At 42.6% G+C, this 26,309-nt stretch overlaps 4 protein-coding genes across 8 annotated transcripts in view; all 4 read left to right on the top strand.

Annotated features, from left to right (window-relative positions):
* Positions 1-16,087, top strand: part of LOC146656613 (uncharacterized) — a 34,077-nt gene extending 17,990 nt beyond the window's left edge. For 2 of the 3 annotated variants that reach the window (XM_085424406.1, XM_085424407.1), the window contains exons 7-13: positions 8,213-8,328; positions 10,859-11,024; positions 11,185-11,347; positions 13,836-13,969; positions 14,105-14,247; positions 14,329-14,416; positions 14,511-16,086. In XM_085424406.1, coding sequence (XP_085280532.1) covers positions 8,213-8,328; positions 10,859-11,024; positions 11,185-11,347; positions 13,836-13,969; positions 14,105-14,247; positions 14,329-14,404 — 798 coding nt within the window. In that variant the 3' untranslated portion in view covers positions 14,405-14,416; positions 14,511-16,086. Of the gene's footprint in view, positions 1-8,212; positions 8,329-10,858; positions 11,025-11,184; positions 11,348-13,835; positions 13,970-14,104; positions 14,248-14,328; positions 14,417-14,510 lie in introns of all 3 variants that reach the window. The other variant, XM_085424405.1, reaches the window with a different exon arrangement.
* A 296-nt stretch (positions 16,088-16,383) lies between these two features.
* Positions 16,384-18,725, top strand: LOC146656612 (beta-crystallin B3-like). Its single transcript, XM_085426810.1, has 5 exons — positions 16,384-16,953; positions 17,207-17,325; positions 17,432-17,564; positions 17,775-17,917; positions 18,018-18,725. Exons 1-5 carry the CDS (start codon positions 16,879-16,881, stop codon positions 18,253-18,255), a joined length of 708 nt encoding a protein of 235 aa, XP_085282936.1. The 5' UTR covers positions 16,384-16,878; the 3' UTR covers positions 18,256-18,725.
* Positions 18,726-22,334: 3,609 nt separating this feature from the next.
* crybb2 (crystallin, beta B2) lies at positions 22,335-23,526 on the top strand. Of its 3 annotated transcripts, none has more exons than XM_085426807.1 (5): positions 22,335-22,478; positions 22,569-22,687; positions 22,877-23,009; positions 23,103-23,245; positions 23,358-23,526. In XM_085426807.1, the coding sequence occupies exons 1-5, from the start codon at positions 22,353-22,355 to the stop codon at positions 23,524-23,526; spliced, it is 690 nt and encodes a 229-aa protein (XP_085282933.1). In that variant the 5' UTR covers positions 22,335-22,352. The 3 variants fall into 3 exon arrangements, with proteins under 3 accessions (XP_085282933.1, XP_085282932.1, XP_085282934.1); XM_085426808.1 differs by having other exon boundaries at positions 22,353-22,415; XM_085426806.1 differs by having other exon boundaries at positions 22,335-22,687.
* A 372-nt stretch (positions 23,527-23,898) lies between these two features.
* ctu1 (cytosolic thiouridylase subunit 1 homolog (S. pombe)) lies at positions 23,899-26,064 on the top strand. Its single transcript, XM_085426805.1, has 3 exons — positions 23,899-24,041; positions 24,572-25,072; positions 25,175-26,064. Exons 2-3 carry the CDS (start codon positions 24,577-24,579, stop codon positions 25,708-25,710), a joined length of 1,032 nt encoding a protein of 343 aa, XP_085282931.1. The 5' UTR covers positions 23,899-24,041; positions 24,572-24,576; the 3' UTR covers positions 25,711-26,064.
* The last annotated feature ends 245 nt before the right edge of the window (positions 26,065-26,309 follow it).

Genomic DNA, 26,309 nt, shown 5'->3' with positions numbered 1-26,309 from the left:
GATGTGCATACAGTGCAATCCCACTTGCCTGGAGCCACACCTGTCTTTTGTCTTGTCTCTTTTGTGCCCGTCCAATTTATCTACTGATAGCTTTCTCTTAATGTAATACATACACTTGTCCTCATTCCTGTCTGATTGTATCACAAACCTTACTTTCTCTGCAGCTTTCTCTCTCTGCTCACACACTCAACCTCGTCTCTATTTTTTCTTTCCTTCTACATGTTGTCTGCATGCTTGCTGTCCTGGCTGTGTCACTCCACTTATGTTTCCTGCAGCTGAATCAAGCTGGAGCGACAGAGCACCGCAGAACATATATCACCCTCCCTTCTCCCCCCTCTGTTCTGAATCACGGACCTCCCATTCCCTCTCTTTGCCTCGCTCTTGCTCTCTGTCTCGCTGTCTTTGGCTCTGTCCCACACTCCCTCTCTCCACCCAGTTTCTCCTTGACGGTGAGTCCTGTAACACTCACTATAGAGAGCAGCTTGGCTGACGCATTTTCTCCTACCTGCCCATACCTGCAGAAAAAGGCGAGGGGAGGGAAGAAAAAAAAATTCCTTTCTCTGGATCTGACCTCTCTACCACAGCTCTCTCTTCAGTTTCCTCTTTGCGGCGGTGCATTGGTTGCCCTCTGGTTTTCCTCATGGAATACGAATGACTACAGCAGCTTTCTTTTTGCCACCAGCTGCCCTGCACCATTTCTGCTTGCAGCTTTTTGCCGGAAGATACAATAGTTGTGTGCAGTATGAAGATGTAGCCTTGTTGGAAGGGTGGGTGGATTTAACAACTTTTAATCAGAGCCATGTTTCGGGAGAAAAAGCTCAACACCAGCTGCGAGAGTGTGCGTCAGGTCGGCTATAATTTAGGCTCACATGAGGACAGAGAAGCTCTCACCCGGTGAATTGGCAGAGGTCTCGCAGAGCACTGAGATAAGTGAACGTTTGGCCAAACAGAGTATATTGAGGTGATTTTATCATTAGTGCTCATTGTTTTTGTACTTGATTATTTTTAGTAGTGATTTGTGTTCTTTAAGCTAGAGAACCTGTTGGAAGACAGTGTAGCAGTGTTTCAGTAAAACTTATATTAAGTGGTGACCTTTCCTAACCTTTATATGCCCACTTGGGTGTTGTGCTAGGAATATCACAGCAGACATATCTTGTAAGCATCGAAATAGACATTAGAAAGCTTCACAATCCACTTAATGCCGACAGCCTGGAGCCTTGAAACAAGAGTGCTGACATCTAAAGTGGGACTGCACTGCAGAAAGGACACTGAGTAAAGAAACTGGGTAGATTTTCTCTCCTGTAACATTCAGACATCATCTGTGCTACAGTGCTGTAAGCAGCAGCATCATTACATTAAGCCTGCTGAGCTCTGTCATTTTCTCTGTCACCTTATACACTGCTGCAGTACTGACCCTGCAACATGCGTCACTGAATACATAGGCCACCATCCCTGGACTGCCACCTCTCCAGCATAACTAGACTCTAATGATTCCCTGCTGCTGCTCCTGCTGCAACAACAAGAGTCCCAGCTTAGCTCACGGGCTCCGTTCAGACACAGCAGGTCCCCTCGTTGGTTGGTTGTGATGGAGTATCTCGGGGGCAAGCTGTCAGTAGCTCAATCTCAGGTGTCAGGATGGGTGGGAAATGTGCGTCGCTCCCTTCACGGGGCACTCAGCTTTTTGTCCACCTCGGCGGAGAGGGGAGGCGGGGGAGAGGACGATACTGGGGACTTCAAGAGAACCAACTCCCTGCGCTCCCTGGCCTCCCGCAGCAGGGAGTCCTTCCGCAGGTTTTCTCTGCGCAGCCAGCAACGCCTGTCCTTACGCAGACGCACGGCACCCAACACCCCCACTGCTGTAAGACGCCACACATACACACACACTTTAAGTACAGAAACATAGCAGGGAAGCACTGATTCCAACTTTCATCGCTGATGGTTTTGCAAACAGTGAATCGGTGTATCTAGAGATGAGGCACTAATGTGACTCATAAGTTTTACTTTTACATCTGTTGGTGATAAATAAAGCACAAGTGGCATTCAAGTCATTTCATAGCTATGTCCATGTCACTGTATTAACTGCTGCTCCTTCATCAAGTATTTGGTCTCTAGCCAAACATGTGAAGAACTTAACCACATGCTGCCTGATGCACAGCCCTGCTGCTTCTCATCTGTCGATTTTTGTGGATTATTCTCATCTCCATCTTGTTTTCTTTGGAACAGCGTAGTGTTTGTCTCTCTTTGATTAGCAAATCCGTTGTGCTACCTGTTCTTCAAGTGATATAATTAGACACAAGAACTGAGAAAGGGGCTGATAAACACTGAAATTGTAAAATATGTCTATATTTTATAATATATATTGTTTATTTATTTGTACATAATTTCTGTCCCTTGTAACCTGGTCTGCGTGAAGGACAGATTTAAAAGTCCCTGAGGGACGTGTGCCTTGCAGTGAAGTTGTTCCTATATTCATGTCGACGCCTGTTTGCTCAACTGCTGTCCAACACCTCATGAGTCACAGCACCTAAAGATAAGAGGTGTTTTCATGAGATCTGTGTTGCTATTAGTTGTGTTACCATGTCTAAAGTTAGTTCTACACATCAGCAACTGTTTTTGTGGTCTGTGGGAGTAGCGTCCGCTAGGGCTGGGCCATATTATACCGTTCACGGTAATACCGGTATAATGTTAGGCAACGATAGGAAAATGAAATATCGCGATAGAATGGGAGTAAAACGCGCATGCGCGGTGCCTTTGTTTTCATACGCACATGGCCGATTGTTGAGTGAAACAGATGAACCAGAATTGGTTTGTAAAAATGGTACAACTTCCGTGATGTGGAACTGGTTTGGTGTTTGTCCGTCAGATACACGACAAAGCACATTTTTTTTGCAGAACATGCAAGCGGCCGTCGGACTAAGATGCTCTTAAATCTGGGAGTAATCTGGGTCCTAAACTCCGTATGCTTCAGGTCAAACAACACTGCAGCATCACTTAAGAGTTAAAAACTGTCTAAATTCTTTCATCTTTAATAAAACGATCAGCATTGCTGCTTTACCAGGTGTAACTATGAAGTTTAACTTCCAGGCATCCATGAAAACTAAAGTTATTACATTTAACGGAGTTAGACGTTAGCAGGAAGCTAGCGGAAGTTAGCTCGCTAGTGTCGCTAGTTACCTAAGCATGATATAGCATGTTCTGACTGAGAGATTTCTGAAAAAAAATCAAACGTACAGTTCTGCTATCACTTCCAACATAAATGAAGACAGGAAACTAAACAGCAGTGACGTTTGTAGGGTTACTGAAGTTGGGCTAGCTGGTATATAATGATGTGCTACGTGATCGCTAGCGACACAGCTATGTTAGCATAACATAAACAGTGAAGCTGGAGGACGAACACTAACACTTTTCCACTTATAAAAGTTAACGTGAAGGTTCTTCATGGTTAGAGACAAATGCAATCGCATGGCAGGATGCTGTAAACGGACCAAACTTCAGTCAGGAGAACAACTGAGATAATCCATCCACAATACGAGGTTAGTCATTAATATACTGCAACATGGGAATAGAGCAGCTGCCAGAGAATTCAACATTAATGAATCAATGGTACAGAAGTGGAGGAAGCAAGAAGAATGAGTTTAATAAAGTTTGATTTATCTGACTGCTTTGTTTCGCTTAATGTGCCTTATAATCCCGTGCACCTTATGGTCCGAAAAACACGTACTGCACACTGCAGTTTAATGTTGCAAAGCACCTCTTTTTAACTTCAGTGGATATTATACATGGTTATGCTCAGGATATGTCAGCCCATTTCTACTGGAAATGCCTTTTGGTTAAACTTTCAGCAAGGAATTTGCATTTGCACTGTTACATTTTTATAAAGCTTTAATGTACATAAAAACCAGCTTCTTGTTTAAGTGAAAATAAATGGAAGGTTGTCTTTTTGCGCTAGTAATGTTGTGGAGTTGTATTTTGTCTCGCATCAATTATATCGTCGGTTATATCGTTATCGCAAATTTTCAAATATATATCATGATAAATATTTTTGGCCATATCGCCCTGCTCTAGCGTCCGCTCCCACTGACTCAGTAAATGACAGTAAATGATCCCTAATGATTGAAAGCTATTGAATTGATGAGAGGAGGCAGTGGATTTGAAAACTGGAACTACACATTTCTCCCAGAGCACAGAGAAACTGAAGACGGTTGAAAAAGCCATTACCACTAGCACATCTAGACACAAGGCTTTAGTTTCGTGCCCTATTCAAGCTGTCTCTGCTGTTTGTGACACGTTTTTGGTCCGTTGTCTGAGGTGTGAGCTGCATATTACAGTTATACGTAATTGTTGTTTTGATCTATTCATTTATTTTTGCCAGTTCAAATCAATAGCAGAAATGATACCAATATAATGTTTATTGTTGATATACTCATCCAGAAAACCGGCCAACTGGTTAATCAGAAAGTAAAGTTTTATTTTTTTTATTTTTTTTAAACTTTTCATTCTCCTATTTTGAGAGTGATTTCTTTGCAGGTCTCATTATAAGGAGTTGAATCAGTGCTCCATGATTTTCAGAATAGCTGTGGTAGTATAAACAAACGGTTCTGCTCTGACATCTCATAGCTAGAAGTCACTTGTAATCTCAGATGACTTCCCAAAATGATCGGTTTCCAAAGCCCCTGACTAAGTACTCTGATATGCAATTTCTGTTATAACAGATTTTATGTAAATATAAACTGCTCTGAGTTAAAATTGTGATTTGTGAAAACATGGTATGTTTTATACCAAAGTGGTACGAAAGTGGCACCACAGACTGTAATTGGAGAGTTGAATGTAACCACATCACCCATTGCTTTGCCTTGATGTTAGACATTATGGTCTTTCCCGTGTAGGTGTTTAGGAGCCTGAAGTGACCATCTAATGAGTTATCACCCACTAACTAAGGCTGGTTACCAATAGAGTATGACCAGTTTATTTATTTTTATAATCAGAATAGTGGATTTTTAAGACAACATCTGTCCTTAAAACCCTTTATCTGTCAAGCAAGAACTGCACCGTAATAGATACATGGAAATTACTGCCAGAATTTCAATCGCTTCAATCACTTGTGTGGGCTGTTGGTGCAGTTAACTGCTTCATAAACAACATTTTTTTATTTATTGACTGCAATAAAATAGCTCTAAAAAGCCAACATGGTTGAGACAACCAGTTCAGTGACTCATAACATCTCAGGTGACTCTTGGCAGACAGCTAGCAGTGCTAACTGAATCTGTTGGCACCCACCTGTCACTCAGAGTAGCCACACCTGTAATAATGCAACCTTTAAGCAGTAATAAAGTTTGAAAGGGCGAAATATTTAAAAAAAAAAAGTACATTAACACTTCAAGTACACTTTTCACAAAGGAAGAAAGTTGGTTGTTTTTTTTGTATATACGGGAGGATTCCCTTTAAGAGGCAGACACAAAGGCCTATTCAGGAAACTCAAATTTTAGGCACTTCTGCTTTATTTTTCAACATGTATGTAGCAGTTTCTGAAATTTACAAGATGTAAGCATGTATACACGGTGAAGGGAAACACATTTGATCGCAAACAATCTTCCTGTTTGCAAACCAGAAAAACAAACCACAGACTGAAAGTAATCCTCTAAGTCAGGTTCAGCACACTCTGAGCTGAAATCTTAAGCCAAGTCAGGTTTCTTACATTCTTCTCTCTGTTCTTACGAACTGCTTTGTACGACGGCGAGACCTCGTCTGTATGCAACACTTGTGTAATGAAAAATATATACAGCACTGTTCTGTTTTCCTTGTAGGGTTTCTCGTAATGTAAAACTTCTGACATGCGGCTAAAGCCCATTTGCTGGCATGAGATTAGTGCTCACGGGAGCAGTTGTTTTGAATATCTTTTAGGATATTGATATTGATTGCTGGAGTGTACATGAGTGCCCGCCAGGCATATTTTCCCACTCCACCAAGGCCAGAGGGATTGAAGCAGATGAGAATGGAGCGGTGAGTGCTGTAAGTGTGATTGAATGTGTTTTTAGGGCTTTTATTACCCTGACATATATAAGATGGACAATGATAGTCATCCTGAAATACACATACACATTCCTCGATAGCATCAAATTGTGGTACAAGCTTGTATCTTAGACACTGTTTATGTAAATAGAATGACTATATCGAAAGATCTCTGCCCCTGATGTCAGACCATGAGGTAACAGAGCCCTTCCCTTTTCAAGAAACAGCACTGCAGCTACTCGCCTTTCAGTTAACTGCTGAGGACGTAACAGTCACTGCTGCAATCGGCAGCCGGTGCACTATCAAAAAGTTTCCAAGGCCCTGCTCCAGCCCCTTCCTCCGCAGATTGTCAGTCAGACATATTTAGTGATCAGCCTTTTCTTTCCTTCATCCATCCATTCATCCGGGCTTTGTTATGTTGTTTCCCCTGATACACCCTTCCTGTCCAGAGGAAGTTGGCTATTGCTAATGTTATTAAGGAAAAGCCTTCCTCCTGAGAGCTATAGCTGCTAGACCTGTCAGTTCAGTCGGTTTCCTTCATCTTTTCCACGATTACTGCAAAGGTTGCACCTGTGAGTGTTCATTCAGCAAAGGTAATTAACAGCCATAGTGGATATTTTTTTTCCTTTTTTTTATATATGTGGCATTGTTTGTTTTGGGTGTTTAACCAGTACATCTGTCTAACCTGGCACTGTCTGTTGATTGATGGAGATTTAAGTCAGAAAAAGACACAGAAAGACTCCAGCTAAAGTTCAGTTACCAAGGCTGGTTGAAAGCTGCTATTGTACTGAATAATAAAAGCTAAGAGATTATGAATGAGCCTCTAAACAGCTTTACAACCTCTGCTTTGAGCACCCTGCCATAAGTACCTGTGTAAAGACTGCTCACTACAACATGTTCCAGCAAAGGCAGTGTTCGTCCTCTGCACTGATCTGCTGAGGGAGTGTTCTGGGCGTGTTTAGGTTGAATAGCACACATGTACACATTGGATTGGAATTTTTATCACCAGAACTTTACAAGGCCTATTTGCCTGCAGTGATAGCAGTGTACAGCAACATGTGAGGGTAAAACTGAAAGATGACATAATATCAGCAAGTGTAGCTGGAAGCTTTCACAATCAAAACTCCAGAATCTCCATATTTGTAGCATCACATGCTGGATTATGATCGTTGTAGACCAGAGAAGTGAAACATTTTACTGGCTCTGCCCAGGCAGTGTGTGCATTTTTTATCTTTGCTTCTGTATCAGAGTCACTCAGGACTCAGATATGCAGTTTTTAAGGTTAAGTGTTGGTGCTGTAAGTCCTTGAGAAGAGGTTATGCTGAAGTACCAAGTGCTTTCTCAGATGCAGGGAGTATTGTTGAATGCCATTCTGGCTGTTTTCACTTTTCCTGTTGGGAAGGGCTTCGCTGATGAATGATGTCCTGTGTTTTTTCCCCTCACTCTCACACTTTCTTCAGCTGTTTTGTTTTCCCTCAATCAGAATTTCACACAGTCACACTCTTCCTCATGTGCTCATTCTTACACCTGTTTTGCAGCACCCCTGCGTCTCTGCTCTTATATACACAAAGAAAACATTCACAAAGCTTCAAGTACGAGTGCTCTAATCTGCCCTCCGTGCTCATATAAGCACAACTACTGAGCTGCTCTCGCTGTTAAGGGGCCTGGGCAATTACAGAGCCAGGTGTATCAGATTTCTTTGTCCAGCCCTTAGGCAACATCTGAGGACAGAACGATTTTCTATTGTTTTGTTCTATATAGGCCAGGCTTATCAGTTCTTCTGCCTCTGTGAGCTCCGTGTGGGTTTGAGACAGTATGTCCTCTGTGCCCGCCTCATTAAAAGAGGCATGGTTCAGTAGGCAGAAAAAACACACTCGATCACCCAGCCGCCCACCACCATCTCTGTCCCCACTCTGGTTCTGTCTCCATTAACTCATCCCTTCACCTTCCATTACCCGTCTTACCACTGGTGGCTGCTCTATCAGCAACACTGTGTGCTCTTCAGAAGTAATTTTAGTTATGATGTCAATTAGCTACTATTACACTTTATCATTCATTAATGTTTTGTTGCTTGGCTTCCTATTAGGGATGTGAATGGTCCACAGATATTAAAGACTTGTTCACTGCACCCCACTGATTTTTAGCTATTCATGTCTCTCAAGCTGGTTGTCATCATTCATTGCTCTTCTGTTTTTTCCCCTAGGTACAGCAGAAGCAAAGTGTCAGTGGTGAAGAGGAGGTGAAGGGCTCAGAAACACCGGTCCGTGAGACTGACAGTCAGTATGGGACCTGGGAGACGGGACTACGCACTGATGATAGGTAAATATACAATAAAAATGACATGCAAATACAACTAAACTAGGTAAATTAAAAATGTCTAGGCTACTTCAAAACAACTAACTTAGAAGAGAGGCCAGGGTTGGGCTGGCCAACACTCCTGCCTAGGGATGGGTATCGTTTAGGTTTTATCCGATACCGGTGCCAAATCGGTACTTTTGAAACGGTGCCGGTGCTCAAACCGGTGCTTAAAGAATGGAGAACACAAATTGGTCCAAAAACCTCTCATGTTCAGCTGTTTTTTGTAAAAAGATAACAATGTTAGCCTTTTCTGCAGCTATGGGGCATATATGGTATCACTCTTGGCTGGAAGCAGTGCTTAAACAATGGAAAAAACACAAACTTTGTCCAAAACCTCTCATGTTTAACTGTTTTCCACTTTTTCTTTGGTCATTTTAGCCTTTTTAGCCAGGGTGAAGGGAGTATCTGCCATCAAACAAGAAGACAGCCGCATGTAGCTATGATGATGTTTGCTAGTTCACCTTACATGCATTAATGTAATAACGTGGTTAGCCTACTCAACGTAAATTAGCTACTCACGCAGAGAAGAACGGCTGCTGCCACCATCATCCGTCATCATTTCTGCTACACTGGCAGGGCTAGGGGCCAGGACTCTCCTCTTCGTGTTTTTGGAGGATGTTGCATAACAGGCAACCCACCCACAGTAGATGTGCTCGGTGTGAGGTCTCGCAGCAAGCTATCAAATACGGCGCATTTCTGGGCTTTAAAAAAAAAACGCTATACGTCGCCAGGTGTTTCATCGGATTTGAGGTGTTACCTCCTTTGACAGTATCACAGTATCAGCTTAAAGCACTTGTTGCAGGCTGCTGAGTTTGCATATTTTGCTGTGAAGTACAGCCAGACTTTTGACCGCTTCGCCTTGGACATTTTTAATCTGTAGCTCTGCTCTAACAGAACGTACGTACCTGGCCCCGCCTACTATCCTCGGAAACGTAAAATGATTGGCTAGAATCTAAAGTGTATCACAGCTCAGGAAAAAAAAGCACCGAAATAAAGCACCGAAATGTGCGCTGCTTTTCGGTCTGGTTACTACCGTTTATGTCAGAACACCGGACACCGGTACCCATCCCTACTCCTGCCTCACTACACAGCTTTGGAAAATGTGAAGGAAGACATACATTTTGAACTTTTAACTGCATTATTATATCACTATTTTATTACAGAAAGTTCTGTTGTTACAATGGATACACACATTTTTTAGAAATGACATTTTCTGTGATGAGCTACAGCTACCAGAACATGTATTTCTTACAATTGAAGTCATTCAGATAAATTTCTTTTGTTTCCTACATCAGCATTACTTTATCATGTACAAAATACTGAGATGTCCTGCTGAAATTGCTCTTCTCCTTCTCATATTAAGGTATCAGAAGGAGTAAATGTGTACATGACATCCCTGATTTAAAACAAACAAACAAAGATATGGCCAATACTTGTACGACTGTGTGAGACTGCACTGTAAAATGTTAATTCAAAACACTTTGGAAGCAGTGAAATGGGAAAGATGATTTTTATAAACAGACATGTGCTTTAAGATCAGCATCAGACAAAAGGGAGTTTTATTTTTAATTATTAATAATCCTACATTAAAACCAGGAGTCAAGAGTTCAAGCAGCAATAGAGTGATGACCAGTCAAGTCTCCACAGGCACAAGCTTTATCCACACCTGAAAAGGCGTGGCCTTTTGAGACTGAAGGCCACACACCACCCAAAGACAAACGGCTGCCATTGCGAGACCAGCGGATTAGAATGAAAGGCAGAGTGATTTTTTTTTTAAACCCTGACGCATTAATCTCTTCATATGTTTGCTGACATTGCACCGCCTGAGCTGAGATGTTTAATAAGTCACAATCTATAAAATGTTCGACTCTGACAAATCAGTGTCATTTTTGTTTATAAATGATTAAAGCCTGATGAAAGAAGAACTTTAGTTAGCATAATAGCACAATAAAAAGTTTATTAAAGATCTTAAATAAAATCAAACAAGTTGATCCAAAATGATTAAATACTATGGTGATAATGTTTGAAGAAGACCAGAAAATCAGCGGCCCATTCAACAACACAAAAGATCGTTTACCTTAAAAAAGACGAAATCCAAACATGATGTAATCCAATAAATATTGCCTATGTAGCAACAGCATGCAGGAGTGAAATGTGTGTAAAGGTTTAATAGAAACCCACAGCGGAGCTGAAATAACTTCAGGTGGAACAACAGATTGTTCTTCTCGCTTCATTGCATTACTTTGCGATCCATTACTGACCTCATGTGGTCAGAACATAACATCACAAAAATACTGAGCACTGATGATAATAATAAAGGAGAGTAAGTTCTTAAAAGTCTGAACACACACTCTACACAGTTCACTTTACTAGGGTTCACTGTTTTCACTGTTGTCATGGTTTTGATGAAATGATGAGATCCTGTGGTTACTTAATCCACGCAGCTGTTTTCAGACGTTTCAAAGATCTTGTTTATGCTAATCATTGACAGTCTGACACCTGCGACTCCCAGCTCAGAAAGTAATCTCAGTCCTTCACCGAAAAAGCCAACTCCAGCACACACACCAGGTGATGTTGCTTCACCGTTTGAAAGCAGCAGTCTGGATGGCCTCCCTCCCTCATCCCCACCTGAGAGCCAGCCGCTCTCTTTCCCTGACGTAAGTGCTAAACACAGCTCAATCCTTTTGAACGTTACCAAATGAGCCGGTTTAAGTCAGTAAAGTCTGCTCTGTCTTCACTATGGTGACACAGGTCTTCTTTATTATGCTGTGTTTATACATTTTGTCTCGTGTTTTCTTTTTGTGTTTTGATATCCAGGCTCCGACCACCCTGTTAGATACCAGCGTGCTCCGCTCTAGAGCCCAGCTGGGGAAGAAACGAGCGCCGCGGACACGACCCACCAGGGCTACACGTCAGAGTGCTGCACAAGCAGAGGGTGAGGGAGGAACCACTGAGGACTGGCTCTACAGAGACTCCACAGGTTACTACTCATTACTGCTCATGAATGAATAAGGTTCTAGATATGCAGACTCCAAAGTGCAGTTCTGTTGTCCATACATGCCTTTAATCTAGAGTCTCTCAAAAGTTCACCTCCCTCCTAGGGCTGCCACGATTAGTCGACTAGTCACGATTACGTCGACTATCAAAATCGTCGACGACTGATTTAATAGTCGACGCGTCGTTTGAAGCTTTGTAAGATCCCAAAAGACACAGGAATAAGTAGTAGGATTTAAGAGTGTAATAACGGACTGAAACAGAAGATGGCAGCACTGCATGTACAAGGATGCCAGCTGCCGTTAAACCCCGAAGAAGAAGCTGTGTCCCAGAATTCATAGGGCAGCCCTGCTCTGTCACTACCTGATCCGTACCGGAAACCCGATCGGTACCCCGCATGCGCAAATCTTACGTCACTTCCTCTCTTTGCCAACATTGCGTCATTCAATATATTTGAATGATACGGTTAGCGGCCAGTTAGCTCCTAGCATTTCTCAACAGCTCTGCCTCCTTTTCGACTGCCCGGGACATTTAAACAATGGATAATCCGTATACAAAGAAATTCATGCTTTTCTCCTCAACAGAGAGCGTCCCCCGATTGAGCAACAGCGCCGTAAAATAAGAAGAATGGCGCCTAATGACAGAGTTAATAATGCAGACTTTGTAATATCTCACGTGTAGATTCATCAGCCAGATTAAGTGTTTACTGACAATTGACAGTGATAGCGCACATCATCATCACTATTCCAACAATCCTCTCCTCACAGACAAGCATAAACACACTCGACTATCGCTAAATCAGATTTAACACACGTTTGTAATGACGCTAATTCAGTTTATAATAGGGTTTATTCGCTCGGTCAGCAGGTGGCGGTATCCTCGTACACTGGGGAGTAAACTGCCATTAAACGAACAGAAGAAGAAGAAGAAAACATCTGCACATGCGCAGTAAGGATCGGAGAGTCCTGATCCGTAACTTTATTTTTATTTTTCGATTTTGTCTACATTGTACTGAAATGCTTCATTATTGCAAACATTTTAAGATATACTTGTTATTCTTAACAGATACTCTGACCCATAACTATCGTAAAACGCTACGACCGGAAGTAGAAACCTTTCGCGCATGCGGGGTACCGATCGGGTTTCCGGTACGGATCGGGTAGTGACATGCTCAGTTTCCAACAATGGCGGCAGCTGGTTAGTTTTAATATTACTCTTATTATTCTTTCTGGGTCACAAAATAAATGTTTAACATATTTCAGGCGAGAATGTAGCTGTGTAAATATCTGCTCAGTTTATCAGGACACCACATATTCTCAAAAGCGCCCCGACATTTTCAGAGACGTCCGTTACCCACTAGCTCGATAGTTAGCCGGGGGCAAGGCTCACTAGAGCCGTGAGAACACCGGACTCCTGGCAAATCGTTTTCAAACCCACCGCCGTCTTTCGCTACTCAGGTTAAACATGATATCTAAGTCACTTAGATAACTTAAAAATGTTATTGTTTGGCTTTTTTTAGTATTTTAGTTGTTCCTGAGTAAATCGGTTTGGCTGAGATTAAAGTTATAGTTTTTACACAGCTGAATAAACGTCAAGCAGACAGCTGATTATCAGAAGTGTGAGATGCTGGAGAATATACTCCAGTGTCCTGTTATATTTTAGATAGCAAGGAGTTTATTAAACTTCACCGAAACAATCTGCAAATTTCATTAAAATTTAATAAACTATCATCTTGTCTTTATTTTTAGTTAGCACAGACCTTAAACACTTAAAGCTGTAAGCTAATGATAGTTATATAAGAGCAGATGCTGCTGGTGCAATAAGCTGTACGTTTTACGTCCAATGGATGATGATCTGATTAGTCGACTAATCGCAAAAATAATCGGTGACTAGTCGTCTATCAAAATTTGTGGCAGCCCTACTCCCTCCCTGCACTCTCTTAACTGGCTCCCAAATCACACAAAGAACTTTTCCAACCACAACAACTTTTCCCAGGGAATAGAAGGCTTATGATGTTCCCCTAAATGCAATTTTTCCCGATAGACCGTGGACTGAATTCAGTTCCAGGAACATCAATTTCATTTATTCCAGGAATCTGATTCATAAGTCCTCACTGGGTAGTTGAAGTTTCAGGAAGTTTCAGTTTGAAACAGGAACCATTTAATATTTCTACCAGCATTTCGGTGCAAGTTGGTTTCCTTGTATTTTGTGGTGGAAATACTCGGGCTAATAAATTAACATGACGACCAGGGTTGGTTCATTTTTGTTGCGAACAATAACCAAGGGAATTTGAGATCTTTACTTGTTTGTTTTAATTAATTTGCTTAAACCTCCCAAAGCTGAAGCCCTGTTGTGGAAATGCAAATTTAAAAATCCCTGGAGGAGCTTCTACACTTGCTGCACATAAGCTCTAGGGGGAGATTACAGGACATTTGGTGGAAAGTACCTGTTAATATGTGCTCACCGTTCGACAGAGGCAAAGGCTGAGAGTAAAGACGATGACTCAGACTCTGAGGAGAAGCCCAGAGGAGCTGATGCTGCACCGGCTGTTGCGTCACAGCCACAGAGGGTCGCCCTGTTCCCTGGCATGGACCCTTCAGCTTTAAAGGTGAGCCAGGAACTGTGCGTTCACCTCCTGGCATTGTTTGTCATGTTGCAGTTTTATTTCACAGAGCCTTCTCTTATTTTAAACTCGCACTGACTTTTTAGCAAACTCTTTGTAATGCATCGCTTTTTCTGTCAGGCACAGCTGAAGAAGAGGGGGGACTCTGACAATCAAACTGATGGACCTGCTCCCTCTCCCTCCCAGCTGTCTCGCTCTCCCAAGTCCCCTTTTCTCCCCAGGGCAGCGCGTGTGCTGCCCCCCTCTGGCGGGAAAGAAAATGGGTAAGCAACATCAGCTGAACACAAAACGTTTATTTTATACTTGAGAGAATTTGTCGACTCATCGTTTATCTTACTTTGTAGCCAGGAGGATTCACCCCAGTGGTTGAAAGAGCTGAAATCCAAGAAACGCCTGAGTCAGTATGAAAGTGAGAGCTAAGTAAATAATAAGGTGAGCTAGGTTTTTGGCTCTTCTGTGTGTCTTCTTGTTTTGTAACAAATAAACAGCAGCGGTTCTCATACTTATCTCTGTCTGTCTCCTGAAGGTTGCCTTAACAGATGAATCTGTGTGAAACAGAAGCCTTAACGTTTGACCCAGAGAGTAGGAGGAGGTTGAATCTACAGCTGCTGATGATTTTTTTTTTTGGTTTTTTTTTTAACCCCCCCACTTTTTTTTCTCTCTCTCTCTCTCTCTCTTCTCATCTGGGTCGGTAAATGTGCATGGTGCCTTTTTGGGGGGGAAGTCTCTGTCCTATGGAAAAAGAAAAACGAGCATGGAGGAAAAACATCAGGCTGGTCTGCTTACTCCATTTCATGCTTGAACACAGGGGCTCCAAAACGAACTTCACACGAACACTTTAAAGAGGGACCAGGAGGAGTCGGGAAGACACAGCACCTCCTTTTCCTGGACGAGCTTCATTGCATGCTGGAGGACAATCCAGCCAATCCTTTGCATCCAGTTTCCTCTTTACTGAGCTAATGTACAGGCTAGCCATGTATGTGTTATCTGCAGAGGTTGCTGATTGGAGTCACACAAACTTTACCATAGGATGACATTTCAGACACTAATGATTTCTGCGTATTGAGAACAAACCTCCACGGTCTTGATCGTCCACGGGGGTGCTGCTCATGTTAGTATCTGTAATCAGGAGATGTTATATTTGTATCCTCATTGATTTAACAAAGGTGGAGAACTCGTTTTGGAAAGGATGCATCACTACAGCAGAGCTGTTCACTTTGATACAGTTACACAACCTAACAGGGGTGCAGTTGCTGCATACTGTGTATATATTTTTTTGTGATTTATCTTTTTGTCAATGTGTAAGAGGGATGGGACAAGCAGCTTTGTATCTGTCAATCATGCACACTCCTAATCAGCACAAACACACTCCTCAGTCTTTTATAAAAACACTAATCAGCCCATCTTCCCCTTCTTTAGTAGATTGTAGCTGCGAGCATCTAATTTAAGCCATACTCACCTACTTCTCGATCATGTCCTGACAATACTGTTTTTATTTCCCAGTATGTGCAATTTCCCTTTCGTTTTTGTCACTCATTATCCATGCATGTACAATCTTTGCTGTCACATCAGGCTTGGCTCTCGCTGACTGGTTCAGAGGACCTAGATGTTGACTTACACTACTCCAGGGAAGGGGACGGTTCATTCACTACAATGTAAACGAGTCCTGTAATGCACCAAACTAATGTGAACATTTGAACTTCAGCTACGCCTCATCTCCGTCTTCCTCTCCACATTTGCCATCTCCCTACTTTCTCCACACTTCAGTAAAGCACTTTGTCACTTGACGCACTACAGCACAGACACCCACCCACCACCACCCCTTCCCCTCTGGTCTCATCTTCTGTATCGTCGGCCTGCTCGTGCAATGCAAGTGAATGTGTTGATCGAGGCTTCAGAGTGATTGTCCCTGGTGTGTATGTACATGGATGTTTTACTTTGTCATAAAATTCAAGGGTTAATTTTTATGCCCTTTTTTTTTTTTTTTTTTTTAATTCAAAAGGAAAGGTCTATATTGCACTGTGTTGTACTGGCCAGTGTCCTAAAGTGAATAAATTCTTAATAAAATATACTTGACTTGTGTCACAGCCTCATGTAACATGAAAAACTGCATTCTTCTGGGTATTTCTTGAATCAAGTTACTTATTTTTAGTACACAAAAAAGGCACGAGGAACTCTTGTGTAGTTGAGATTGGGTGAATGAGTGTGTGTGTGTTTATGCTGAGTAGGGCCGTTTGCTGAATCCTCTTGGCTCTCTCTCTGTGTGCCCACACACAACGCCTGCTGGCAGCCAGGCAGATAGGCAGGGCAGCGTGTGCCAACACAGCTGCCTATTGAGAGGCAGCGTTACGGACACAATGTGAGCGACAGACTTGCTGTATCAACAGCTCCCCCTTTTCTGCTGTTGTGGCCAGAAATAAACCATAAATACCCCCCCCCCACCATCCCTGCGGTCTAATGGCTCAACCCCACCAAACACCAAGTGGCAGCGAAAAAAGAGGGACACTACAGCTTCCTAGCAGGCATACCCAGGTAAAAGCCTCCTACTGGACACATACTTATCAATCACCATGGTGTAATAATGCCATTGCAAAGGAGTTCAGTGGTGCTGCACCGGGGAAGACTCAGGTTTGGTGGAGTTTGTTATTAAGTATTGCACGTGATGAAGAAAATGTGTGTTCATACTCGAAAAACAAACTCTTATCAGGTAAATTATTACTGCTGAGGCTTAAAAAAAGTCCTCCTGCTCAAGGATGTATTCTACAATTGTAGCTTAGACATTAAGCTTCTCTCGTGTGTGTGTGTGTGTGTGTCCATGTATGAATGTGTGACGGACGGTGCTTTTTCTATGTGTGTGCTGCCGCCAAAAAGTGGAGGAGCAGTGGATCAGGAGGATGTCGGAGCAGCAAAGTGCCCCGGAGCAGCTAGCTGCTGGGAAGAGCCAGGGTGGAGCTGGAGCCACATACAAGGTACTGGAACAACTTGGTTTGCTCATAGAAGAACTGCTCCCAGGGTTCACCTTTATACAGGTGTATTTCGCTGCCCAGCTATTGGTCACAGATGTACCTGCATCATCTGCTGAACCTGACAGTTTGAGTTATTTTTAAGCTCAGCCTATGTCATGTCTATTTTCTATATGGAGGCTGTTATCTTAAGCTCCCAGGGGAAACTGAAAGGAGTCTGTGTTAGTTTATGGAATGCCTTTTGTTTCTGTGTTTCCAGGTGGTGCTGTTTGAGTTTGAAAATTTTCAGGGCTGCAAGGCAGAGTTTTCTGCAGAGTGTAAAGATGTGACAGAGAAGGGACTGCAGAAGGTCAGCTCTGTGATTGTTGAGTCAGGACCGTAAGTAATGCCGCATGTGAGATTATTCATATAAGAAAATGTAGAAGATAACTTGTTAGGCAAGCTTGTCATGCTGGTAAACTCGGATCTTCTCTTTTCCCCTCAGCTGGGTGGGTTATGATCGGCATGGGTTCACAGGGGAGCAGTTTATTCTGGAGAAAGGAGAGTATCCACGCTGGGACACCTGGACCAACAGTCAGAACAGCTACTCCCTCTTGTCTCTAAGGCCACTCAAAGTGGTGCGTGACTAGTTTACATACAAAGCTCATGATGCAGTCACACAGATATGTGAAGAATATTTGACACGAGCTGTTTACACGTAACCTTTGCCCGTTGTATTTTTACCTCCTGACACATTTTAAATGATTGCTTTACTGAATCAGTGTCTACAAACACACGCACACATTCAGACTACACCCTGGTGACATTTGTGTAATTTTTGTGTTCAGGATGGTGCTGAACACAAGCTGCACCTGTATGAGAATCCAAGTTTTACTGGCAGAAAGATGGAGATCGTTGACGATGATGTGCCCAGTTTGTGGGGCCATGGTTTTCAGGACCGTGTAGCAAGCATCAAAGCTCTCAATGGAACGTAAGATCCTCAGCGCACCCTTATCTAAACCACATCGCACTGCCTTCTGGGTGTTTTTCTGCGACACACCTCACATTTTGTCTGTTTCTCCTTCCTCCAGATGGGTTGGCTACATGTACCCAGGCTACAGGGGTCGGCAGTTTGTCTTTGAGCGAGGAGATTTCAAGCATTGGAATGACTGGGAGGCCCCCGCTCCCCAGATCCAGTCTGTCCGACGTGTGCGAGACATGCAGTGGCACAAGAGGGGCTGTTTCATCGTTCCCGATCCAGCTCCGGCTCCTGATCCCGACCCTGCCCCAGCACCTCCTGCCCCTCCTGCTACAGCTGGAGCCAGCTGAGCAGGACCCTCGCCTGCCTCCCACAGCCTTCCCCACGCTGCCGACAGTGCCTGCCCTCTGCCTTAACCTAACCACGGCAAACGCTGCTTGTGCCCAGTGAGGAGTGCCATGTATGTATCAGTGGCGAATAAAAGTTGTTTGACCTGGAGTTTATTGGTGATGTTGTACTTCAAGTCAAGGTGGAGATGGCTTTAACTAAAGGTTTGGAAACAAAATAAAAACACTATCAGAGATGTCACACTGACATCTATGTGGAGATAATGCAGCCTACATCTGGCAGATAGTTTTCCTCGAGATAAGCTGCAGACGTGTGCCGCTTTCATTGCATGTGTTTTCCTATTCTAGTCAGACAGCTGAAAACCTCATCGAGCATTAGGAACACATGACTTATTCAATGCATATGTGGATACGCGTTTGCCTAACAGAAATGGAAATGATGTCATGCTGTATGTATGCTTGCTATTAAAACAGAGTGCGCTGCATTCCCTTCCCTTAGTCTTCATTGTGCATTTGGTGGTTAATGGTCACAAGGTGAACACTGAGAGCATGCAGTTACTCCAGTGTACCTATTTAACACTATTATACTAGTGTTAAGTTCAGGTTTAGCATAATAAGAGAAAAAAAATCAGTCCAAATGTAAAAGCACACATGCATGCGGTTTTTAAAACAAAGCACACTTTTCCCTCACAACACTGACTGGAGCATTTTCTCTATTTTTCTACAAAGTGCAAAGTTTTAATCATGTAAAAGAGGGAGAGCAGAGATAAGAGACACAGACCTGAAGTTTATGCATAATACTTGCAGAAAACATGCAGCTGATCATCAATAACTCAATCATACGCGATCATGAGAAGATTCTGGCAATTTCTGCCTCAGCATCGTTTCCCTGGACTAGAATTTTCACTTAAACATGAGGCTTTCAAACATGCACCCACACACACACACAAAACACATCTGAAATGAGCCACAAACAACCTCACTGTTGTCAGAAAGCAAGCAATTTTACTCAAGGATTTGTCAATCCTGTGAGTGTGCAACCGGATATTGAGCCCAGATTTACTGCCCATAATCGCATGAAAAACAAATTAACTATTGATTAGTCATACAATCATTTCCTGAGTGTACTTGACTACACTTGACTACATCAAGTGTAGTCAAGTGAACATAACATCCCAACAAAACAGTCGCAGTCAGCATGTCTTTAATCGACAAAGTCGTTGACTGTTTCTCAGACGGACCATCTGGCTCATAAAAGCAGCCAGTCACTGGATTTGATTGCAGGACTCCTTCGGTTCTAATGATTGGATGTAACTGTGTTACATTATCTGTCTGTGTAATGTGTTCCCTGAAAGAGTCGTGTTTGTGTTTTGGAAATACAAGTCGTATACAATATTTTCAAGGGTGGAACGTTTGTACAGCATACATCTTTATTGACTTTGAATATATTCCATCCACTTTGTGCAATGTACCAGTACCACTGGCAGCAGAGTCATGCTGTACCACAGGATGATGCTATCACCATGCTTGACTTTGGGTAGAGCATTTGAAAGACTGACTTTTGCTCCCATAACCATACCTTTTGTTATTGTGGCAGAAAAGCTCTCTGTCTTTGTCTTGACTGACCATAAAACTTCCAGAAGGCATTTAGTTTGTACATTTGGGCAGCTGCAAGTTACAGTTGAGCTTGATGGTGTTGATTTTGGAGCAGGGCCTTCTTCTTTGGTTGGTTACCACTCAGTCCATGGCGAGGTAAAACTGGCTTCCTGTAGACAGTGACGCTGGGGTTTCAGCAGTTTCCGGTTCATGACAGATTTGATCCTTTGTGGTTTCTGAATTGTTCTAGGCCATTGTGAACAATTTCCTCTCATCTGAGGGTGACAGTTTTGGTGTTCTTTCAGACCTTGGCAAAGTGGTGTCACACCTGATTAACTGTTAGCTCCAAGAGATCTTCCCAGCTTGTGTAAATCTAGCTTTCTTTCTTAGATCTTCACTGAGCTCCTTGGACTTTTCCATTGTTCTGAGCATTGTCAGTCCAATGAGTGCTGTCAAATAAATCCTTTTTATGTTGGCAAAGACAATTTGCATACAGATGAGGACAGAATTATTTGCCACACAGTACAGAAAAAGTCTGGCAGAAGTAGGAACCAAACAATTTCAAAGACTCTGGAAAGAAAACTATCGAAGATGTACCTAAAAACCCCAGAACAACTGCCAAGACTCTAGTGAATGACTTAGCCAAACCAGCAATTGTACTCTGAAAGAGGGCAATCACTAGAAGCCTGCACAGGAATGGACTGCAACGTTATGGACCAAGAAAAACTCCACATATAGTGTCAAAGTTCCCAAGTCCTAATTCGAGACACCATCAAAGCTGGTTGAGAACAACAGGGCTAAAGTCCTGTGGGACCAGCAGCTGCTGGTCAACCAACCAGACACAGTGGTGGTTAATAAAAAGCAGAAGACTGCAGTTGTGATAGATGTTGCAATCACAGCAGACAAGAACATCAGGAAGAAGCAGCATGAGGGAGCAACAGGAGCAGAATTGGAAGGTAAATTCTAAAATGGTCCAAAATGTTCCTGGTAACAGGAGCATTGGGAGCTGTAACAACAATACTAAAAGAGTGACTTCAACAGATTTCACGCACAACAACAGAGGTCTCTCTCAGTAGGGAACTTATTATAAGCAATTCAAATTCAATTTCTTCTTCTTTATTCTTGGACACTAATAAAGTTGCTTAGAATGATTCGCAGTTCAAAATAATCCTTATTTATCATATACCGTGTCTTGGTTCAGCCTCATATGTTCCTTTAAGGTCCCTGAAAAGCTGCAGCTTGGTATTGTAATTCTGCAAAGGCTCTTGGCCACCGCTGAAACAGACCATCAGGCAACACCACAAAACCTCAAACCTAAAAATCTCAGCTCCAGTTCATCTGTTGTCCGTGGTGATGCATGCACATTATGATCTCATTAAAATGTTTCCTTTTAGCAACACTAACAATAAAAAGATCACCTCGATAGCATGATGCTTCATTTCAAGCATCCATTTGAAATCCTACTGTGGTGAAAGTACCGATCTTAATGATAATAATAACAAACACACCTAATAAGAGCACATTTTTAGTAGGAAATCACTCTAGTTTCATCTGAATCACTGTGAACAATATAAAGTAGATGTAAAAAAATAAATAAATACGAGTATAGAGTATAAATAGAAGTGTCTAAAAACTTTGTCCCAAAGTATAAAAATGTTAAAGATGGATTGTTATGGAGCTGTTTTATTGCTCCCAGTAGATGGTCAGCAGGTTTAAGTCATAAATCCATTCTTTAGAGCTGCTGTCTTTCTTTGCAGCCAGCAGCATTACCATCTGCCTTTATTTGATTTGATTTTTTAACACCATACAGTAAAAAAATAAAATAAAATCAACTCAAACATATGGAAATGTTCAGCAGCATCTCTTCTGTTATTCACATCCCTCCAGCATGGTAAAACCCATCTTTTACCGTCCTTCTCTCTCTCACTCTCCCTGCTCATTGTAGGTGTGGGTCTCTTGGCACTGTTTGTGCTGAATCATGAGGACATCAAACAATGACTGGCTGGACAAAACTGACAACTAATGAAATAACTTTGTGGGAGTGTGACACTCCGGGGTGGGGTGGGGTGGGGTTGGGTGGGGGTGCACAGTGACCCCTGATTTCATTCTGCTGGGCCTATGGCAGGCCGATCTGCCGGCCAGCTTGGACACTCTCGGTGCTGTTGGCAAAGTTTCCACCCCTGGGCGTCCCGTATATATTGAGCTCATTGTGCCATCACAAACACACTGGCACAGACAGGTACTGGTAAGGGGATCATGTCCGTCACGCTGTATTTTATAAAAAAAAATTTAATATATATATTTATCAGTATTTGTCTTCTTTTTGCCACTGTAATTTAGGTTAAATCTTAGAAACTTAGAACAATAACAGCAAACAGAATCAATCAACAGCTTCTCAGATTTTAGAAAAAGCTACCAAAAAAAAAAATTACAGAAATACCTCAAAATTATTCAGAATTATACTTTTACCTGTTTCTTTTCAGCATCATCCTTATCCATTCAATATGGCCACAGACCACCAGAGTCCTGCATCCAAGCAGCAGCAGCCAGGCACCAGTGCGTTTAAGGTGAGGGAGGACAGGCGCACACTGGCAGCGAGACCAGTTCACATAAGTTCACATGAAATCTGTGCACTCCGTATTTGCAATTGTTTATCTTCCAAAAAAACACAACTCCTTTCAAGAGCTAAAAAAGAAGAAGAAATTTTTCCTCTTTTCCAGCTGGTTATCTATGAGCAGGAAAACTTCCAGGGACGCTGCCATGAGCTGACTGGTCCCTGTAACAACCTTCAGGAAGCAGGCGTGGAGAAAGTGGGCTCCATACTGGTGCTGTGTGGACCGTGAGTGTGGGTCAGAGACAGACAGAGAAAACTAGCAAATGACCAAAAAAAGAGGGAATGGAATAGAGAAAAGCAATCAAATTTAATGTGTGATAAGCAGACAACCAACCATCTTTCCAGCTGAGCCCCTGCATCAATCACAGCCCCATTTGTTGTTGTGGTTGTTGTTGTTGTTTTCTGTCTTCTCAGATGGGTGGGATATGAGCAGGCCAACTGTAAGGGGGAGCAGTATGTGTTTGAGAAGGGCGAGTATCCTCGCTGGGATTCCTGGACCAACAGCAGGCGTAGTGACACCATTGTTGCATTCCGCCCCATTAAAGTGGTAAGAGAGATTTACAAATTTATACCTCCATCCCATAATCAGCTGCTTCACATCTCACCCTTGGCTTGATTTTTTTTTCTTCTGATTCATCAGGACAGCCAGGAGCACAAGATTGTCCTTTACGAAAACCCCAGCTTTGCAGGGAAGAAGATAGAAATCATAGATGATGATGTCCCCAGCTTTCACGCACACGGCTACCAGGAGAAGGTCTCTTCTGTTCAGGTCCAGAGTGGCACGTGAGTCCATCCTTTCAGCAGGTGCTGTATATCATAGAAATAGCTGCCACATGCCCTTTGACCTCTAATTGGCTAACATTTGTTTCCCCTCTCTTTGCTTGTGGTGCACCAGCTGGGTGGGCTACCAGTATCCAGGCTACAGAGGCTATCAGTACCTGTTTGAGAAGGGGGAGTACAAGGACACCACTGATTTCGGAGCCCAGATTCCTCAGATCCAATCAGTCCGGCGCATCAGAGACATGCAGTGGCATCAGAGGGGTGCCTTTCATCCCGTCAACTAAGCTTGTGACTCTCTCCTGTCAGGAATCCTGACCTCAGCATCCTCTGCTCCCTTTCTGGCAACAAACCCTTTGACCTTCATTTACCACCACCATGCAGCATTTTGATATCAGCTGAGGCAGTAGTAACAATCTTTGAAGCAAACTAATAAATCCTCATTGCTTACATTTGACTCAATCATGGGATTGTCTTCTGTTTTTCCCCTCCACACAAGTCCTTCAGACTGCAACACCTGAAAAACAGACACCACCAATGCATCTAAACTGTGCTTAAACCACCAGAGTATATATGGGTATTGTGAAGGCATTACATGGGTTGGTTTGTGCACTGGCCCACTCCGACCAATAGGCTGCGCTGTAGGGTGTTTACTGGAGACGTCACTTCCTGTTGTCCCAGTAAAGAAGAGGCAACATTACAAGATGAAAAATATTCTCCTGCTTTAGCGTGCTAACGGTTTAATTTTTAAAAGCTATTATAGTAACTGCATATATTATCCCCACATTCCCCGGATACTTTGGTAAGAAAATGTTACAGCTCACGAGTTAGCTTAGCTTAGCTAGCTAATGTTAGACCACGTTTAGGTTTTGTATGTGTTGTACTACTCTTAAATGTGGCATGTCTTGAAAATATAGCCTGATAATCCACTAATATGACTGAAGTTGTGACTAAGTTATCCGCTTATTTCTTTGATTGAAGTAACGGGGTGTTTTATCGACTTTTATGTCGATAAAAATGAAGCTAATGTAGTAAGAATCCAGCGTATGAAGTAAAGTTTCTTATTCTTCAGGGCTGACATCTCACCTACCTGGCTATGTAAGGAGCTGTAAAAGTGTTTTTAAAGCACTTACTAGACCATTAGACTAAAGCCAAACTTTAAATTGGGATTTTCAGGTTACAAAACGAACATGATAAAGATCACTTTAAGGAGATCAGCAACGAAGAAGTTGAGCTTTGTAGATTTGTATGGGTTTGACATGAAATATTTAAAGTATTTGTTATATTAATTTTGGACATTATTGTTCTTTTAATAAACCACCTTTCCAACAGTCAAGATGCCTGTCCAGTGTAGCAGCTGCTCTGAAAAGCGTGCTGTGCTTAAACGTCCAAAAACCGGCCACTCTCTGTGTAAGGAGTGCTTCTTCTGGGCCTTTGAAGAGGAGATTCATCAGACCATAGTGTCAGCAAAGCTGTTCAAAACCGGGGAGTCTGTGGGAATCGCTGCCTCCGGGGGAAAAGATTCCACTGTGCTTGCACATGTAATGAAGGTCCTGAATGAGCGATACAGCTACGGCCTTGAGCTCATGCTTCTCTCGGTGGATGAGGGAATCACGGGTTATCGAGATGACTCCTTGGAGACTGTGAAGAGGAACCAGCAACAGTATGAGCTGCCTCTGAAGATTGTGTCCTATGAGGAGCTGTATGGCTGGACAATGGATGCTATAGTGAAGCAGGTTGGGCTGAAAAATAACTGCACCTTCTGTGGCGTGTTCAGGAGGCAGGCGTTGGACAGAGGAGCCATCATGCTTAAAGTGGACAAGATATGTACAGGTAGATTCAAATGACTGAAAATGTGAGCAGTGTTAGCTTTAATGTGTTGTTTTGAATAACGAGATGTCTCTGTTTTGTTTTCTTTTTTTCCCCTCTGCACAGGTCACAATGCTGATGATGTGGCAGAAACTGTTTTGATGAACGTCTTGCGAGGGGACATAGCTCGGCTGCGCCGCTGCACCACCATCTCAACGGACAGCGAGAACGAAGGGGTCGTGCCACGCTGCAAGCCCCTTAAATACGCTTATGAAAAAGAGATTGTTCTGTATGCTTACTTCAAGAAATTAGACTACTTTTCTACTGAGTGTATCTACTCTCCTAATGCTTACCGTGGCTATGCAAGAACCTATTTAAAGGATCTGGAGAGTGTGAGGCCCAGTTCGATCATGGACGTTATTCACTCCGGTGAGAACCTGTCTGTGCGCGAGGGGGTAAAGATGCCTGTCCAGGGAACCTGCAGCCGGTGTGGCTACATCTCCAGTCAGAAACTGTGTAAGGCATGTGTGCTGTTGGAGGGGCTGAACCGAGGTCTGCCAAAGCTGGGAATAGGCAAACATCACCGCTTCCATGATAAAATCCTCTCCCAGCAGCCACTTACAGAGGAGGAGGAGAGAAAGCTGAAAGCAGTAGACTTTTGAATCATAAATAATGTTTTTTTTTTCTTTAGAATAAATGACATTTGTTGTCTTTTATAGGAGAGCGATCAAATCTTATCTTTCCATTTCATATCATTGAAGTATTTATTGACTGTTTATATGGAATTTTAATTTGAAATGCTATGTAGACTTTTTACACTTTATACAAAAGAGTGTGACCAGCTGCTTTTGTTGTCATTTGCCATCTAAAAAAAGACATTTGAAGGTGCATTTACTTTATTTTTGTATGTCCCAGTGTACCAACCTTTGGGGAAGGGTCTGATAACAGTTATGGTCATACTTCAAAGTATTTTATGATCTATAATAAATGCATTGATCTTTATCTTCAAACTTGTCCCAAAAACTTGAGTATGCAGTCTGATTTGTTGTGCCTTTCATGATTCTAATGGTATAAAGTTTATTCTTCTCTGAGGTTATGTGAACAGATATGCACTACATGATCTAGAAGGTTTATAAAAAAATCACGGTTGCTTATACAGCCATGACATTATTTGGATATTTGGAGATATTTATTTTAAACGTGTAATTCCGGTGTTTGGCCGCTAGATGTCCCTCATCACCGCCATTCAGTCGGCGCGCGC

This window comes from Rhamphochromis longiceps, linkage group LG12 (genome assembly GCF_057381845.1).
Source record: "Rhamphochromis longiceps isolate RC_006_pf linkage group LG12, R_longiceps_female_GT1.1, whole genome shotgun sequence".
Lineage (NCBI taxonomy): Eukaryota > Metazoa > Chordata > Actinopteri > Cichliformes > Cichlidae > Rhamphochromis > Rhamphochromis longiceps.
Note: the sequence above shows the minus strand (reverse complement) of the source record. Positions and strands in the feature narration are given on the sequence as shown.

What these genes read in the sequence shown, in the direction of transcription:
- LOC146656612 (XM_085426810.1), top strand. Translation starts at nt 16,879, where the DNA reads ATGTCGGAGCAGCAAAGTGCCCCGGAGCAGCTAGCTGCTGGGAAGAGC. An exon ending in GAGCTGGAGCCACATACAAG is followed by an intron (nt 16,954 to 17,206) that starts GTACTGGAACAA and finishes CTGTGTTTCCAG; the next exon opens with GTGGTGCTGTTTGAGTTTGA. An exon ending in ATCAAAGCTCTCAATGGAAC is followed by an intron (nt 17,918 to 18,017) that starts GTAAGATCCTCA and finishes TCCTTCCTCCAG; the next exon opens with ATGGGTTGGCTACATGTACC.
- crybb2 (XM_085426806.1), top strand. Translation starts at nt 22,353, where the DNA reads ATGGCCACAGACCACCAGAGTCCTGCATCCAAGCAGCAGCAGCCAGGC. An exon ending in ATACTGGTGCTGTGTGGACC is followed by an intron (nt 22,688 to 22,876) that starts GTGAGTGTGGGT and finishes CTGTCTTCTCAG; the next exon opens with ATGGGTGGGATATGAGCAGG. An exon ending in CATTCCGCCCCATTAAAGTG is followed by an intron (nt 23,010 to 23,102) that starts GTAAGAGAGATT and finishes CTGATTCATCAG; the next exon opens with GACAGCCAGGAGCACAAGAT.
- ctu1 (XM_085426805.1), top strand. Translation starts at nt 24,577, where the DNA reads ATGCCTGTCCAGTGTAGCAGCTGCTCTGAAAAGCGTGCTGTGCTTAAA. An exon ending in AGTGGACAAGATATGTACAG is followed by an intron (nt 25,073 to 25,174) that starts GTAGATTCAAAT and finishes CCCTCTGCACAG; the next exon opens with GTCACAATGCTGATGATGTG.